This window comes from Phaethon lepturus, unplaced genomic scaffold (assembly GCF_000687285.1).
Source record: "Phaethon lepturus isolate BGI_N335 unplaced genomic scaffold, ASM68728v1 scaffold1894, whole genome shotgun sequence".
NCBI classification, from domain to species: domain Eukaryota; kingdom Metazoa; phylum Chordata; class Aves; order Phaethontiformes; family Phaethontidae; genus Phaethon; species Phaethon lepturus.
In genome coordinates, this window is record NW_010533749.1 from 166,472 (window position 1) to 184,674 (window position 18,203).

Here is an 18,203-nt window from a genome sequence, read left to right on the forward strand (position 1 = left end):
ATCTAGCTAATGACTGTGAGATGAAAGAAAATCATTGAGTGTTCAGCTGCTCAGAAAGACTTCTCTCTTTTGGAGTAAAGTTCTTTAACTGGACAGCATCAAGCACTGCAAGAGAACTGTGGGTATATTTACATCTGCAGTATTGACCTATTTCATATCTGCAATGCTTTCAGCTACTATTAATAAAGCTCACTTTATGCCATGTGTGATGCTATAATAAAAAGAATGCCTCTGAGAAAGTAAGTTTAGTACATTTAAAGCAGTACTATCAGCCTGAAGAATAATTTGTTTTGTATAAAGAGGAGCTTGCTTATACTCTGTGCAACTATACAGGAATTCTATCCTCTCACTAAAAGTTTTATAACATTTTTGGTATTGTAGAAAAGGCAAGGGTATCAAAAAGATTTGTAACTGCAAAATAGAAATCCCCTGGGAACATTTTAAGATATTTGATACTTCCAAGATGTATGATAGTACATATCCAGCTATCAAGATATTCCTGAGATAGTGGACTAGTCTAGTTTTGAGCAAGAACATGTCATAATCAGGTTTTATTTGTTTAATCACCAGCCCTGGAAATCAGGTGTACGTAAAACTAACAAATTTCATTGATTTCCTTTCTCTTTTCCTTTCCTAGCTTTATTACACAACGAACTCCCAACTACACTTTCAGACTTTTTCCCAAGAGCTCTGCCAATTCTTTTCAATCTGTCCAGCATTAGCAGCATTTGCTGAAAACAATTTTGTCCTTCATTACCAACTCCAAAGGTAATCTAAAAATGCAACTTTAATCCGCTTGCACAATTGTTCTCCACAGGTTGATCCACAAGGTGCTGAAGGGCAGATGGTCATCGATTCCTGTTGTGCTGACATGCAAATCTCTTGGGGATGACTAAGGACACAAGGAGCGTAACTTATGACCAGCTGGCAGCATGCATGTAGTCTCCAATAGCTACACATCCTCACTGATTTGCAAGAACATCTAGCATTACACAGAATAGGAGGGAAAGCTTTGTCCTATCGACAGTAAGTCCTCAGAAGCAACTTCTCAAAATAACTGAGAAAGCGGATGGAGTAAAACATTCTGAGTGACATTTTTCCCATAGTGCTTGGTAGAAACATGTCTGATAGCTAGAGCTACATTTGCATTACTGCACAAAATCATATGCTTAGCACTGATGAGGGAAAGCAGTTTTCAACAAATCTTGAGCTTACTTCTAGTTTTTAACAGCTGAAGCTGCTTTTATCACAGACAAGCACACCTTGAGGAATTTATGCTCTTTTCTCGTTATCTCATACCGTGTCTAATTGGGCTTCTAAGCTCTCTGCTCCCTAGCTGCTTTTTCCAGTTCTGAATTCATACCACCTTTGAATTATCTTGATGAGAGTACAAAGTAGCAACAGGTCATTTCTAAAAACTCTCCTTCCAGTTAAACTCTATTTGTCCTATATCCAACCATCCATTTTGGAGTATGGAAGCAAACAGTATTTACAGTAATTCGCTTGTTGAAAAATAAACATGTATCACTAATTGTAGTACCACAACACTAATACTTCATGCCATAATTGTTCCATAGAGACTCTACTGCTTTTCTTAAATGATCAAACTAATGACAAAGTTCTCCCCATCTTTTTATACAAGCATATATGTTTCATTTTTAAACATGAAAGATTAGATTAGACAATTACACACACAAACACAACTCCTTTTAAAAAAGGCTCAAAACACTGTATTTACATCTGCAAGTACTCACTTTATTACTAGAACCTTTATAACAGAGCTTAGGTTTGTTTCAAACAAAACAGGGTTCTCAGCAATAGAAGCACAAGAAAAAGCCCTGCATACAGTTAGTCTACAAAGAATTAACTGGATTAATTAGCAAGGGATTTGAGAAGCAGCTTGGAGCTAGAAAACCAAAACACTAAATTGTTTAAATACTTTGGCAATGGATCAAGGTTTCTAGGCAGCCCTATGTTCCATTCTCTCCTCCCCCCCCCCCCCCCCTTTTTTTTTTTGCTCGGTGTTTTAACACATTTAACCTGACGAGGTACTTTTTCATGAGATATGAATGACACTGTCAAAATACCAAAAAAGAAGATGTGAATTAAAAAATGCCACAAGCTGTTAGCAATTCTGCCAACATGTATGAGCCCAGGCAACATTAATTAAAAATCAATAGCTTCGGACATAAATAGCTCTTATCTCTGTTATACTATATCTCTAACGTAACTCTTTATTGAAGAAAAAAAAAAAAAGGCAACGTCTTTGCTATTATACTGACTGAATTGACCACAACAAAGCAAAAGAAATAAGGCAAAAACACTGAGGAAAGAAACACATAGGAGAAAGGAGGACAGGCGTATGAATGACTGGAATGTTCAACCTTGCACTATCATTAACACATAACTGGCTGGAAATAGCCATGCTGCAAATACTTGCAGAGTAAGTTACCAGGAAGAACATTTCAGGGTTTTAGTGCTAATACGATTCTATACAAAATCCTGCATGCCAAGGAAATAAGAATAGCCTACACATCTTTGTCAGCTACAGCTTATTAATCAGTACTTTTATTATGCATCTCAACTAAGAATAAGTTACTGTAAATTCTCTGATAATTACAAAATAAAGTGAGAAAGAGGCATGAAATTGCACTCAATTTTTTTTTTTTAAGTGATGCAATCTTCAAACTAAAGTTACATTAGAAGGCATCAGAGCTAAAAGATTTAAACTAAACTAGGAACTTAAACCACCACTTTCAAAAGCTGTTTCCAAGCTTTCAGACTGCCAAACATTTGAAAGACTTAAACCCATTTTCTAACAAGAGATCACCTAAGACACACCAAGCTGGATGCACAGTTTGTGTCTGCCATAACTCCTAGACAATGACAATTTAGATTTCTGAACAGTTTCTACAGAAAATTTATTACTATAAAAAAGAATACGTAAGTATCATACTGATACAGAAAGGTTAAGTTCAATTTTCTTTTTGTCTAATGACTCCTGTATTATTCAATTATCTATTAATGATGGACATATCAAATGCTTCCATCAAGACACAGTAGTCTAAATCAAGGACGAAGAAGTCAACCAGGCACTATTTAGCAAAAATTTGTTTATTTGAGTTCAAAATAAAAGGGAAAATTTCATTTACGGAAGAGCTATGTGTACATATTCCAAGACACTAAAACACTATACAAATTTCAGGGGAAGAGTAGATCATAAAATTGGAGGACCCATAAGGCAGAATTCTCAGAACAAAAAGGATTATTTTGATAGTCATGATTACAAATTTGAGCTCTCAAGAACATCTTATAGCAGATGACCATATGCAAGTGCAGTTACACTCAACTACAGAACACAGACCTGCAGATGAACAGCAATATCAAACTCTGGATAACGCTACAGCAGACAGCCAGTCATTCGGGAATTAAGAGTCTGGAACATATGAGGAGGCTGAATTTATTAAAGACAAGTACTAAAGATTGCAAAGAAATTTTTTAGAAATACCAATGGCAACAATCTGAAATACTGAATGTATAGATGCAGGACATTGGCTTTGTAAAATCACATGCCAAACAGAGCAATCAGATTCATTAGAAATTCAATTCTATTATGGCAATGTAGTCATGAAGTATTAACTTTTAAAATCTTAAATTGTAACATTTCACTGTGTCAATTGGATTTTGAGTCCTATCTCCTACCTGAACTTTGGGACCTCCCTTCTTCTTCTCATCCTCTTGCCATAATCCCACCTCCCAGAAAATTTAGTTTATTGATTAGAGTTGCAGCACAAGAAAATCAAAGGTTCTATTCAAACTCAGACACCAAGTGTCAGGACACAGGAAGAGAAGACCTCACTTTTCAAAAGACCTTTTGGTCTAACTTTTCATTGAGCTAGTCAGAAATGTCATATCCTTCCGTGGGACACGGGTGTAAGGGGGAAGAAGGGGAGCAGAAAAAATGTTAATACAGAATTGCTATACTACTTTGGTGAGCGAGTGCAATTTTTATTTAATTTTCTTTTTTGAGATACATTTTTGTTTTGTAAGATTATCTTGAACTACCTGGATTCTCAATTGTTCAAATTCTGTTCAAGCTATTGCCAATTTGAGTCAACCTTAAAGGTGTACCAAATACCAGTTCTTGTTGCCACATTTGATGTAACACAATTCTTCATCTAAAAAGTTAATTATGCAATCTTAATTTCTAGTAGGAGAGGTACATTAGAACACAGAACTGCTGCTAATAGTGTTGCCCTAAATGAAATAAATTGAAATTCCACCGAGTTCCCCCAATAATGTTTTATGTCATTGTAAAAACACAAACTAGCACTTTATTAACATTTCAGTCCTCTTCTTGATTGAAGGTGCAAGAAAATAAAACAATTCAGAGGCTTTGCTACATCATCTGTCTCCATTTTATTTTATCATTATAAATTAAACTGATTATAAAATGCAGAAGTAATTTGTAAACTCTTTCAAAGGATATGATTTACATTTTTCTTCTACAAAGATGAAGATATCCCCCTAACATGCTCCACTTGTGTTAAATATTAAATAAAGATACTTATACTACATTTATGGCAAAAAAAGGAAGATATTTCTGGTATGTTTTGGGATTACTTTCAGTATTCTAACACTGTTTATAATACTGGTGCAAATACTGCCACCAATAAAGAAACAAACATTAAAAAGGTGTCCTTTAAGCTTCCCTTTAAGGCATCTACCATAATCGTATAATTTGCTCTGGACATCATTAAAATGTAAAGTTAATGAGGATTCAGCTGAAAACAGAAGAAATGTAACCTATTTTCAGGCAAAACTTCTAACACTGCAATCAGAGGGAAAACCTCTTTGATGTCTCTTTGTCTCTTCTCATTAATTTTCTTTTGGTTTAAAAAAAAACACACAAAGGCTGTTTAAACTAAAAAATGCATAGAAGTTTAAACATGGTAATTATAGTCAAGCTGCAATGAGGTCATTAGGTTTTTAAAACTTTGAGATAAACAAAATTGAGACATATGACTATTTTAAAAACATGTCAATACTCAATTTTAATTGTCCATGTGATTGATACCCACTGTATTCTAAGGATTTAGTCTAGATACAGAATTGTTCGAGATGATTTAGTGAAGGACCTAATCCCATATCCAGGGTAAAGCAAAGCAATCAAGAAATACATCAAAATGAAAAGAGCTGTACTTCCTGTATTACTGGATACCACTTTTGGTATTTGTAAGTGCAGCAAAGCATACTTTTTGCAATCGCTATGCAAGAGAGATGGCAAATTGTGAGATTCTGCTACTTTTCACCTCCACAGTTCACTGAAGAATAAAATATTGAACAAGTTAAATAATTCTATTTACTCTCTACATCTACTTTTGTTTATGAATACTGCCAAGGTACACACAAAGCTATACACTTCTGTTTTAACACTCTAATTCTTTCCAGCAGAAAATATCTTTAAGAGCCATTTAATTACATAGTACTGATGGAATCTACCATACACTGAAGCGGTATGTATTTTTAGCTAATAATTTACAAGATTTTCTCAAACCATAATCAAAATAGTTTTTAACACTACTGTGTACAAAAAGATACTAGATTATCACAAACACAAGTAAGGCATTTAAGCTGTTAAGTAAAAGCAACAAACATACAGGACAGACATAACATTATCTTTAGCGTAGAAGGACATTAATCACAATGAATCAAAATAAACATATCTATAACATTCTTTCATATGCAAATAACACCTCTAGAAAAAATGGTATTAGATGAGATCAATATATTAGTCTGTGGTAATTGTAAGTGTTAATTTTAATGCATTTGTGGACATAGGTTATAGCTTTAATAGAGAATTATTTACTCTACTCACTCTTTTTAAAATGTTTGACAGACTCTTCTTCAAATTAAACTGAGCAAGTATCAGCTAAAACCAGATACTACTTTAGGTGCAAGAGAAGAGCAACTTTAGAAGAAAATCTCCATACGTAATACAAAGGCATGTTTTGAGGTTTGTGTTTTGGTTTGGGGTTGAGGGGAGCAGGTACTCTGCCATATTTTATTACAATTTGATTTTGCTCTTTACCACATCCCAGTTTTGTTCTACCATCTCTTCAACTGCCTAGCAAAGAACCAGCATAAGCTAATTTCCATTCTGACTGAGCTGCTTCTCATATTCTGGTATCTCTCCCTACTTGCTTGCACTGTCCTAGGGTCACATTCACAAAAAGCTAAAGCACATAATTTAAATAACAGTAAGTAAAATATGAAGCTTACAAATATGAAAAGTCTGAAGCGTGATTCTATTGTCTACCTATACTGTGAAACTTAATCAGCTATTTGGTCTTTGCATTTTAGCATTTGATTTGAGTCTGCATTAATTATTTTTGATGGGTGTTTTTCAATAGAGTGATGATCTGGTTTTAGAATCTTTGGAACAGAGATCTCAAGGATTTCAGAATTATCTTACAGGTCAACTAGACATAAATGAAGAGTAGTTATTTACTTAAAAGATAAAACAATGTAAGAATCCATTTTTAAAAAAGTAATGTTACCACTATTTATATTCATAACTACGTAGTTTCAACATAAGTGACTCTTCAAAGGAACTAGATATGGGATTCAGTTAATCCCAGTAGAACGCAGTGAGAGTTGTGAATGTAATTCCCATCACCACAATTTAAAATCCTATCACAAATTCTAAGTGTGAAAATTCTTTTGGCTACAATATCCAAGATACTGCTTTAAAAGTACTCATTGAAAGGTTTTTTTTTCCCCCTCCATTACTTCGCTAGGTGTATACGTACTGTAATAGTTAATGAAGTCTAGGGCAGACCACACATTTTAGGCACAGTAAATAGGACCCTTTACTCCTGCTCCTCATCTTTTAACTGGTACTTTCCACTCAGATTATGAAGTTCCACAGGGTACCTCTACATAGTTTTATATTATTTGACTATTTATAGTATGCATCATTTGTTTTTACTAGTTAGTTCATCAAACTAGAAAACATTACTCCACAAATAAAGTCAGTCATGGAAGAGTTCACAAAAATCACAACCAACTTAAATATTAAGGGCTTTGAGGGTTGGTTGGGGTTTTTTTTAATCCCTATGGAGTATAAACAAATGAACTCTCCAGACTGTAACACATTCCAGATAATAGATTATCACTATCAGTTGTTTGTTCCCACCCCTCCATCCAAGGTTATCATCCTTAATACTGCATTTCAACTTCCTTGATTTCTATCCCACTCTTTCATGAAATAAGTCCTGTTTAAAAGTATATCAAAAACGGTTTCCATCTAAAAAAAAAAAGAGATAAAAGTCATCTTCCCAAGAGTCAATAATCTGTCAGCACATGGAATTTTGACAAATGGTTTACCAAAACTTGGTAGCCCCAACAGAGCCAAAAAACATCAGTCAGGATTCAGCAGCGTTCCCTTAGCATTCCTTCTCCCCTCTCCAGTGATGGAATCCAGTGGAAAGCCAGTGATACACCTTGTTCACAGATAATGAGTATGTTAGGATATTAATAGAACATAATACAGTTCTGATTAAAACATGTCTTACCACTGTTATCCACAAACACTGCTACAGGGAAGGGTACCACACTGACCCTTTGCTGTAAATCAACATGCTACAGCATTTAATGTAGAATACTACCAGAGACAAGGCTGATCCTGCAGAGGAAAAGGTAGGGTTTGGGATTTGCTTTGGTTTGGTTTTGGTTTTTTACAACCATTGCTGAAGTGAAACAGTAGCCTTGCACTAATTTTATGCTTGTTTGATAACAATTTTACCTCAAATCATCTTCATTTCTAACTCTAATTCAACATTAAACAAAAAAAACCCCCAACAACAAAAACCCACAAGAAAACCTGACAATGTCTCTTTTTGTTCATGGCAAAAAATATCACACCAAAGAGCAGCAAACCAATACTGCCTCAGGCTGTCTGATAGGCCTCTTTTTGAATTAGAGTTTACATTCTCTTCTTGCAAGGAACTACCTATAACAAAAAGAACCAGTAATAAGGATAGATCTAGTTCATCTTTTGCTTTACCCAATTTGCTTTGCTTGCATGTTAAACTTAAAGTAGTGCACAGGGTAGAATTACCGACCTACATGTCAACAGACTAAACATGGACAAAACTTCTAAACTCCAACATTTCTATTGAAAACACTCATAGGAAGCATCAGTTCAACTGTGGAGGGACCAAACATCAGTCATTTCTGGGACGGTGCTTACAACACTAGGCAAGAAAAAAAACCCAAAACTGCTATTCTTAATCTACAGGGAGTCTACTTTAAAGTCATTACTACTTTGTTTCTTTTTCATCTGAATGACACTCTAATTAAAAGTTCTTTACAGAAACGTCTATATCTAGATTAACAGCTGACTGCAAATGCATTGAGCTTTAAGCAAAAGTTAACACTCATTAATGAGATTACCTGTTGTGATTAAATAAGGACAAACAAAAACAAACCACCTTGGAAATTTTTGTGACCGAGAACGAACTAAAGTTAAAATTAATCCCAAATAGTCACACAGACACTTTAACAACTTTTTGACTCTATTCAAAGTACAGTCTCTTTGCAGTTATTGGAATTACATCCCTACTCTTAAAGGAGCACATAAAAAGAGAGTTAATTGCAACAAGTGCTTCATCAAATCCTTAAATGCTTCAAATGCTGAAATACCAAATACTACTGAAACATTTAATATCTGAATTGAGTCTTTCAAGAATTCTTTAAAAAGAACAACCACTCAAACTCCTCTATAAATTTAAGCAAAACTGCAAGTACAGCTAGCAAATGAAAATAATTTGTTAAAATCACTAAAAAAACACCTCCCTAAAAAAGTTTCAGTTTAGCAGTTAATTTCAACCTGCAGTTAAAAAGGCACTAGCTGTCAGTCAGTTTTCTCACCCAACTCTATCATGAAAAGAAAAACTGACAGATCACAGGAGCTTGCCTTTGTAAACCAATTCAGGAACTTTCATGCTTCTTATTTGTTAGGTTAAAGGTTAAATTGCTGACCTCTGCCCTCCTGCTTAGCAGCCTTTCCCTTTTTCTGTAAAGCTTTATTTTGGGGCTGTATTTACATGGATTAGTCTCTTTTCACGCTAAGAAGGAATCTGTTCACAGCCAAAGCCTTAGTTCTGGTTGTACAAAAAGCAGTCACAATTATTCAGCAGCAGACAATGACCATATTGTGGATTTACAAAAAAACCACCTCAGCCATGGCAAGTTCTGTCCTTGCTGCACAAAACAATAGAAGAAAAATCTTATCAAGCATTCAAGAGAAAGCAAACAAAGCAGGCCCACTGTGAACTTGATGAAGATGTCAAGCTCCTTTAAAAAAATATAAATCAACAAAAGAGTTTAAAGTCTTGTGAGTAAGACTTTCTGTGCTGAATTTTTCTGTCTAGTTAAACAGTGCCAGCAGTAGCAATATAGTGCAGACTAGTAAATACTTGTGAAATAGAAAAGACTATAGACGGTAGTACTTAAAGTGTGAAGTAAAAAGGACAAATAGACCTCTTCCCACAAAATAACTTAAAGAAATGCAAGAACATTCAGTTATACTTGATATTAACATTTTGGGGGTCTACTAGATCCAATATCATCAGCTAAGAGCACACCTAAAAATGTGTTAGATAAAATTTATGATGATTTGCAATATGACAGATTCTAATACTCTTTCATAAAGTGAGTTTCTCTTCAAATTCAATTATGTATTTCATTTATACTGTAAAAGCCAAACTGTGAACTGTCTCCAAGCAAAACAGTTCAGACAGTGCTACTTACTTGATCTGGACACTGCAACCCTAGTAAGGTCTTTGTGAAAATTTTCCACCTTATTTGTACTTAGAAGAAAAGCCATCAAATGGAAACAGAAAAACAAAGCAGCAGTTTAGGAGAATTAGAATTCCCAAATTACCTACTTAGATTTGGTTATTTTTCCAATCCTACTTTAGGAACTAAGGTGTAGCAATATAATACCATAAAGATGGGATAGGAAAACTTGTGATACCTGAATTACAGCACATATTCAACAGAAAGCCCTTATTTAATGAAGACACCTGAATTTTGCACTTCCTTTGTTATTCCTAAACCTTCATGTTACCTATTTCTCAATACAGAACAGGCAGACTTCAAACAACAAAATGTTTTCACCTTAAAAAAAAAAAACCACAAACCACCAAAGGTTGCTCTGAAAGGTGCACAGGTAAGGTTTACAAACTTTTGAATGACCAAGTGTTAACTTAATCCTACTCCTCCAGTAACTTTGCTTATGCTCAAGAAAATACTTCATCTGTATGGGAGGTACTGCTCTATTATCTAAAATTATAACATATGACAACAGCATAATGGAATAATAAAAAATAATAAGTAATAATTAAAAAATAATAAGGAACAGCAGTATGTCTATTTTGCAAAGACAGAAACCTGCTAGTTCTCTCTACCTGTGAAGTCCTATCACAGAAACCATAGCGACAACTAGAATAATTTTTAGGAACCAAGCACATCATGACTTCTGCCAGTAGAGTTAAGAACTTCGATTAGTTTAAGTTATAACATTTGTGATCTACTGGGAAAGCAGAGGGGGCAGGGGGGAGCTATTACAACACAGGGCTAGAACATGAAAAGTAAAGAAGGAAGTACTTAAACTACTCACAAGCTTCTAGTAGGAACAAGATTAGTAGTACATGCTACTCTCAGAGCCAATTCAAATGCAAATTTCATCCTTTCTCTCAAACAATGATAAACTCCCTCAGAGTTAATAGTTTCCTTCTAAGATTCATCTCCCTTTTCAACTTAGTGGTATGTTTTGGAGAAAAGAAAGAAGCACATGGCGAGTCTCAGAGCAAGACCTTTTAAATTCTGTCATAAAAGAAGTAGTATAAACTACATTTCCTTTACTAATCCAGTGAACATTTGTTAAACTCTAACACACTTACACTTTGTCCATGCTATTGCATTTAGGCTTCTAACTTACCGTGGGGTTTTTTTTAAAGAAAGAAAGAAATCCTTTAGCTGTACTAAACCATTTTAGCTTTTTCCTTTAACACACAGCAAGAATTTATGCTACACTCACAAAAAGATGAAAGATGAGGTCCTTGGAGAGAAAGGCCTTTTGGCACACTACATGGTAAAGCTATACATTTGACATACTTTTATAATATCTGCTTTGGCGAGAACACAAAAAACCCATACAAAAGCATGCCACGTCCTCCTAGACAGGGGTGGGGGGGTGGATGTCTTACTCTTGTGAGCATTTACTTTCAAATGTTCATACTTTAGAGACTATTTTGATCAGTTACTTTAGACTAACAAATTCTCTTTTTCTACATGAACAGTATGACAGACTACAATTCTCCTCACGGCCCCATCTAACAAGAGAGGATCTTTGGCTGAGGTACAGCAAGATCCTTAAATTTGTCACATCATATTTCTGATGAATCTGCAGCAGTTTTAAGATCTTTAAGTGCGGCTTTGAAAGTTAAAACAAAAATGTCTTAAGTAGTTAGCATACTTCCACTTTCTTTATATAGGTATTTAAACTAAAATTGCTAGTAGATTCTTTTTACTTCTGCATCTCTAAAACACAGAACAATCTTCTAGCTGAGGTTTTAAAAAAAGAAACGCAGTTCCAATGCACTTTACTTGCAAGCATACAATATGTCAACAGTTATAGAACTGAATTTCTAGAGGTGCTTAAGTTCTTTATAATTTACTACCTCAATTTCTGTGAAGTTTTACTATTATGAGATGCCATGACAAACACACAAGCCCTCCATTAGAAGGGCTTCACAATCTCATAAAACATGTTTTCCCTTCCTTTACATGAAGTTTAAAAATGGGAAAAATAAAATAGTAGTAAAAAGAAATCACAGTAAAATAGTATTTCATACAAAGCATCTATTTTGTTCTCAAATTATCCACTGCATATAACAATTCCAATAAATGAGACAAGATCACACACCAAACTCACAGACTTACCATCCAAACTTATTAAAATAAGTTAAAACTATAGTCTGTAGCTTCAGTTTAGAACATCAAACATTATTTGCTTAGGAATGTGCTATTTTATGGAACACACACTGTCCTAACACCAGAGAACTTAGCATTTCCCGCTAGGATTTAAATGGGTACCCTTCTAGCTGCTTGAATTTGAGAAGCACCAGCTACATCAGTGATGAAACAAACAGTACAGACATCCTCTGCTGCAAAGCTTTTGGTATCATTGAGTATGAAAAACACTGAAAACAAAGTTTGGTTTTAAACATTTTTCTTGAACTAGGGTAAACAGTAAGACATAACATAAAGCAGTATGTTAAGAAAAACAACCGTAGACCTTAAACCTTGCATGTAGTGTTCAGAAGTGCTATAACGATTATTAGTGTCAACTAGAACATGTATGTACTCATTTCTCACAAGTCATACTTAAGTAATTAAGTATGACAGCAGAAAGGCAAAACTAACACAATTATAGAGACGTCCAAAATCTATTACTGGCATCTGCTGGGCAAGAAACTGTATTATTATTCCTCTCTATCTATGATTTTTGAGGCTCTAATTTATTTCCTTCTGAAGCAAGGTTAACTCGTATCAGTGAAATCTCTAAAATAATCACAATTAATCTAAAAACTTTTTGTCTGGTTGTGTTTTTTTTAAAGCAATACACATAGTTTTAGCAAGGCAGATGGCCTCCTTAGATATAAGTGATAAGGAAAGTTATAAATTCTCCTACTGTCAGAACCACACAGCACTAAAATGCATAAAGGCAAAGACATAAACCCCAAACATAGGCTATAGAATATTAAAGCCTTTTATGTGACTTGGAATTTGTCTTAGTAATCAATATTTTTTTAAGTCCTAACAATCTCTCTATTTACTTGGAATGGTTGAAAGCCAAAGTTACCAGCCATACTTGTTGAATAGTTGACTTTGTTGTGCCCATCTGTACAGTATTAACATCTTACCCTATCCGAATTATACCACTGCACAAAAGGCACCTGCTAAGACTACTCAACCTAAGTCAGCCTCTTAAGCAGGACTCTGTATCAGCCTTGGAACTGCACCTTCTCCTCCCAGTCACAGTCATTACCCAGTACTTACCTGATACTACAAAGGAAAAGATCAAAGTATTAACACTACAAGTTTTAGTCAATATTTTCATTTTAAATAAAACTATGACTATTTTTCCCCTGTCTTCCTGAAAGCAAGTGTGTGGGAGCTGGTGAGAACCACTAGACTTGCAAAGTTCCTATGCTTGACATACTTAACAAAAAAACACAAATTTCTCATTAGATAATCTTCCATGTACTGTCACTGTAAAGATGCAGGCTCTGTTCTTTCAATTCTATTTTGCTGTCCTAGACTTTTGGTGAGAAGACATCAACATTTTATCAGAAGAGGGTATGGACAAGAGAACAGTGCTATTTGAATGAATGAATGCATCACTGAAGTATTAACTGAAGAAATTCTGAATTCCAGACAGCCCAAATTAAAAGTGGAATTAAGAGTGGGAACAAAGTTAAGATAAAAGCAGTTTTGTATTTTCATTCAATTTTAGGAAGTCAAATGTCCTTTAAAAAAAACAAACCACACACACTAACTTAGATTCAAATAGCTAAGGGGAATTCCAGGCTTCCACAGAATCACAATCATGAGGCAAAAAATTGGCTTGGTAATTGTCTTCTCCTAAGGAAATATCTTAATAACAAATATTCATCTTAATATTGCTAGTCACAGTTGCAGCTATCTTGCTTCACAGTTCTCAAAACAAAGATAACACGTTTACATAAAGTGACCCAGTAAGAAAAATCTGTAAGTCCCCAAATAAGATCTATGAATATAACAAAGAAAAACACAAACACAGCTTTTAGATACAACTGAATGCTGGAATTGTATAACGTACCAAAGACTTCATGTGCCAGAAATATACAAATCACCAATGCTGAGCACAGGTGATTATTATTGCTAAACAATCTAGAGGGGAAAGGACAGAGAGACCACAGCTGAGGTGATCCAGTGATCACTTCCTTTCTCAGTTCACACATTTCTTTGTGGTTTGGCAGAGTTCTGCCTGGACTGGAATTTGCTTTTTCAACTTCTTCGGTTTCAATGAAGTTTTCTCTTCATAGCTTAATACAAGTAAAAAACATCCTCCAGATGTTCCTGAAGCTTACGTTTCTAGGAATCAAATCTTAGAATCATAGGATAATTCAGGCTGGAAGGGATCTCGAGAGGTCTCTAGTCCAACCTCCTCTCAAAGAAGGGCCAGGTGTGAGGTCAGACCATGTTTTCAGGCTGTGATCCAGTTGGGTCTTGAAAACCTCCAAGGATGGAGATTGCACAACCTCTCCGAGTGACCTGGTCCAATACTTGACTGTCCTCATGGTAAGCACATTCCTGATATTCAGGTAGAACACCTCTTGACTCAGTGTATGTCATTGCCCCCTGTCCTCCTGCCATGCACCACTGTGAAGAGCCTGGATATGTCATCTTGATGAACTCCCGATAGGTATGGAAGGCTGCTATTCAGGTTCCCTGAAGTCTTCTCCAGGCTGAACAAACCCAGCGCTCTCAACCTCTCCTCCCACTGCAAGCGCTCTAGCTCACTCACCATCTGGCAGAGTTCTGCCTGGACTGGAATTTGCTTTTTCAACTTCTTCGGTTTCAATGAAGTTTTCTCTTCATAGCTTAATACAAGTAAAAAACATCCTCCAGATGTTCCTGAAGCTTACGTTTCTAGGAATCAAATCTTAGAATCATAGGATAATTCAGGCTGGAAGGGATCTCGAGAGGTCTCTAGTCCAACCTCCTCTCAAAGAAGGGCCAGGTGTGAGGTCAGACCATGTTTTCAGGCTGTGATCCAGTTGGGTCTTGAAAACCTCCAAGGATGGAGATTGCACAACCTCTCCGAGTGACCTGGTCCAATACTTGACTGTCCTCATGGTAAGCACATTCCTGATATTCAGGTAGAACACCTCTTGACTCAGTGTATGTCATTGCCCCCTGTCCTCCTGCCATGCACCACTGTGAAGAGCCTGGATATGTCATCTTGATGAACTCCCGATAGGTATGGAAGGCTGCTATTCAGGTTCCCTGAAGTCTTCTCCAGGCTGAACAAACCCAGCGCTCTCAACCTCTCCTCCCACTGCAAGCGCTCTAGCTCACTCACCATCTTGGTGGCCCTCCACTGAACTTGTTCCAGTTTACTGATGTCTTGGAGCCGAGAACAGATTTTTTTTCTTCTGCAGTCAACTGTCTTGGTAACTAATAGGGAGCATTCTATACCACAGTCAATGGATAACGCTGCTTTCATTCATTTCAAAAGTTATTTAACCAAATAAACATTTAATGCAAGATTGTTAACAATTGCATGAGCAATAAAGCTACTTGAATGGATAGTTGTCTGTCAGTAGTTAATAACACAAGTCAGTATCTCCCATTTCAGCAAGATGCAAGTGAACTATGAAATATATTAAAGCTTTTAATTGCAGTTGATATATAACAGTCACATGGAAAACATCCTTTGCCACACAAACTTTTGAATAAAACAAAATAGAGGCATGTTTTACCATCCCACAAGCCAGCCAATCTCCCACACTAGGACTGTTACAGCTTTCGAGCAATTCATTCTCCTCAAGACCATGTCAGAAGATTGATATAAGAATTAAAAGAGCATTGTAAGTGATCAATAGCACTATTCTACTAGCCATGAACTTCAAAAACAGTTGTCTTAGTTAATTTTCAGATCCATTACATGGAAAGAAAACGCTTTTTAAATATGCCTGGTAACTTGCTCCATACACACCTTTCATACATTTTATACTGCTCCTTGCCATTTAACATACATTCCCTGACTGAAAAAAAAATATTCATATATATTCTTGGTCTTCTGGCATAGAACAGCTAGCCAAGAAGTAGAAAACGCTTCATGGAGGTCTCTAGGTCTATATTTCTAGAATGGTGATTTGCTTGGAATACAGAATAGCTGTTAAGTTCTCTCAATGCTGCAGAGAACCAAACAATTAGAACGGAAGGACAGAATATTTGGCAATACAAAAATCTAAGACTTCTGAGAATAAAGGGCACCTCTTAAATATAACAAAAAATGGTTGGAAAAAAAACTTTAAAAAGAATATTCAGGGAGATTTAATAACTTCAGAATATATGGGTTGTAAAAGCAATTATTAAAACAATTTTTTTGCTCACTAAAAACAATTTATGAAGATTTTGCACCTACAAGTGCATACAACAAACCTAAAAACACAACTAAGTGAAACTCCCACACAGAATCAGTTGGTTTAAAGAACAAAATGTATACTAAATTCTCCAATTAAAAACCTGTAAAGTAGTTTCCGTGCTTTTTAACCCACCTTCCCACAGCAGGGAATTAATCCCTCCAGGGGGATGCAAACAAACTTCAAAGAGAAGATTATATCCCAGACACTAGTACTGTACAATGTAATGTTTATGGTCAAATTTGTTCAGATTTTCTGGCACTAGAATCCAGGTCAGATGTGCAGAAACAAAGACTAGTTATTAAATGGGCTCCTGCAGTTACATCAAATAGTCATGATGGCATATAGCAGTAGGACAAGCCAAAACTGTACTCCAGTTACAACTCCTATGGAGACTTTGCAGTAAAGGAAAGAGTTGCAGCTATTTGACTTCTGCTGATTGTAACAAATACAGATACAAAAGGAGATAAGTGACTTTCTCATCAATAAAACAAAAAAATCCTTTCTATTGGTTCATTATATATAATACACACATGATCATTTCATAATAGAGAAAAGGAATATTACTTCAGTATATGTTCACTAATGATAAATCATTTAACTTTGACATCCCTCCTTTTCATAACATTCTAGAGACTGATCTCACAAAACAGTATCTCGAACTAAATTCTGGGATTATGAATTTCAACCTTTGCTTTTCCTGCTTATTTGGTCAAGTTCCTCAGGTTCAGAAAAAAGTGCAATCAAAAATTCACAAATATACTTACCTGTTGGTTTCAGCAGTTATAGGACTTCTCTAGCATAAACATAGGAATATTTGTCAGAAATAACATTATAGAAAAATACTTAATTATGGCTTGATAACTATGTTTGGTAAAAGTAGGTAATCAAATCATAAGCTGCTTTCCAGCCTTATTTCTACATAAAATCATTTGAGCAAAGGAAGAATTCTGAGAACAGATAAAAATATTTCTGTAAACAAGTAAGAAAGAAGAAGTAAAAATGAATTCCACACAAGAAGTTTTAGGGTATTTTTTTGTCTTAGAACTACCCATTCCTTATACGAGCAGCAAATATGAATCTGAAAATACATTCACTTTTTCAATCTAATGAAATAAGAGTGTTTTCTATTTTAAAAGACAAAGAATGCAAAACAGTCAAAGAAATCAGAAAATTGCCCACAACGAGGGACAGAGGCAAGAATTTCTCATTTTTAGTCCTAACTGTAAAAGACTCTGCAGAACCAGTGATTAAGATACCTCTAAAAGCCAGAACAGCATAATATTAAACATACTTCATTATGTCACAATACATAGTTCTTAAAAATAATTTTAGCCAATAAACAGGTAGAATTGGAGTACAAAACAGTACCTTTCCCAATGCAACCGATTCCTGAATAGGTTACTTCTGCATACACTTCAAAGGTAGTTTCCGGATTTTGTCTGAAAGAAAAAAAACAGTATTTAGCACATTGAGATTTTTTTTTCAAGTGTGCTTTCAATTACTCAGTCAAAAAGGGTTCTAAGAATGTATACGTTACAATGACAACATAATAAACTAGATTTCTTGTTTTATAGTCTGTGATGATTTCACATCAGATCCTTCCGCCTTACTAGTATGTAACAAAATACGACTGAAGCTCAGATGAGTCAGTATGAGCTGGATGTCTAACAATTTCTACAGAGGAAAAAAGAATCAAAACAATAGAAATCAAGCACACAGAACCTTTAAGTCAATTCAATTGTTGTGACTAGTCTGCATCTCTAGGTACTAAAATATCACAGGCCTATCATTCAGAACTTTGCCAGAAAAAGAAACCCATGTATCACTTTTCAGAATGCTATTCAGATAGAGAAACAACAGTTATGTCAGGTCTTGGCCACAATAGCAATTTTGATTACATAAGCAACATGCAAAGCAAGTTCTTTTTATTTTACC

The 18,203-nt window shown here is 35.2% G+C and overlaps 1 protein-coding gene across 1 annotated transcript in view; it reads right to left on the reverse strand.

Annotated features, from left to right (window-relative positions):
* DENND1A (DENN/MADD domain containing 1A) overlaps positions 1 to 17,712 on the reverse strand; it is a gene marked incomplete at both ends in the record, with an annotated part of 171,623 nt that extends 153,911 nt beyond the window's left edge. Inside the window, one exon of the mRNA XM_010285292.1 lies at positions 17,637 to 17,712. Within this exon, the coding sequence (XP_010283594.1) occupies positions 17,637 to 17,712 (76 nt within the window). The remainder of the gene's footprint in view (positions 1 to 17,636) is intronic.
* Positions 17,713 to 18,203: the final 491 nt, after the last annotated feature.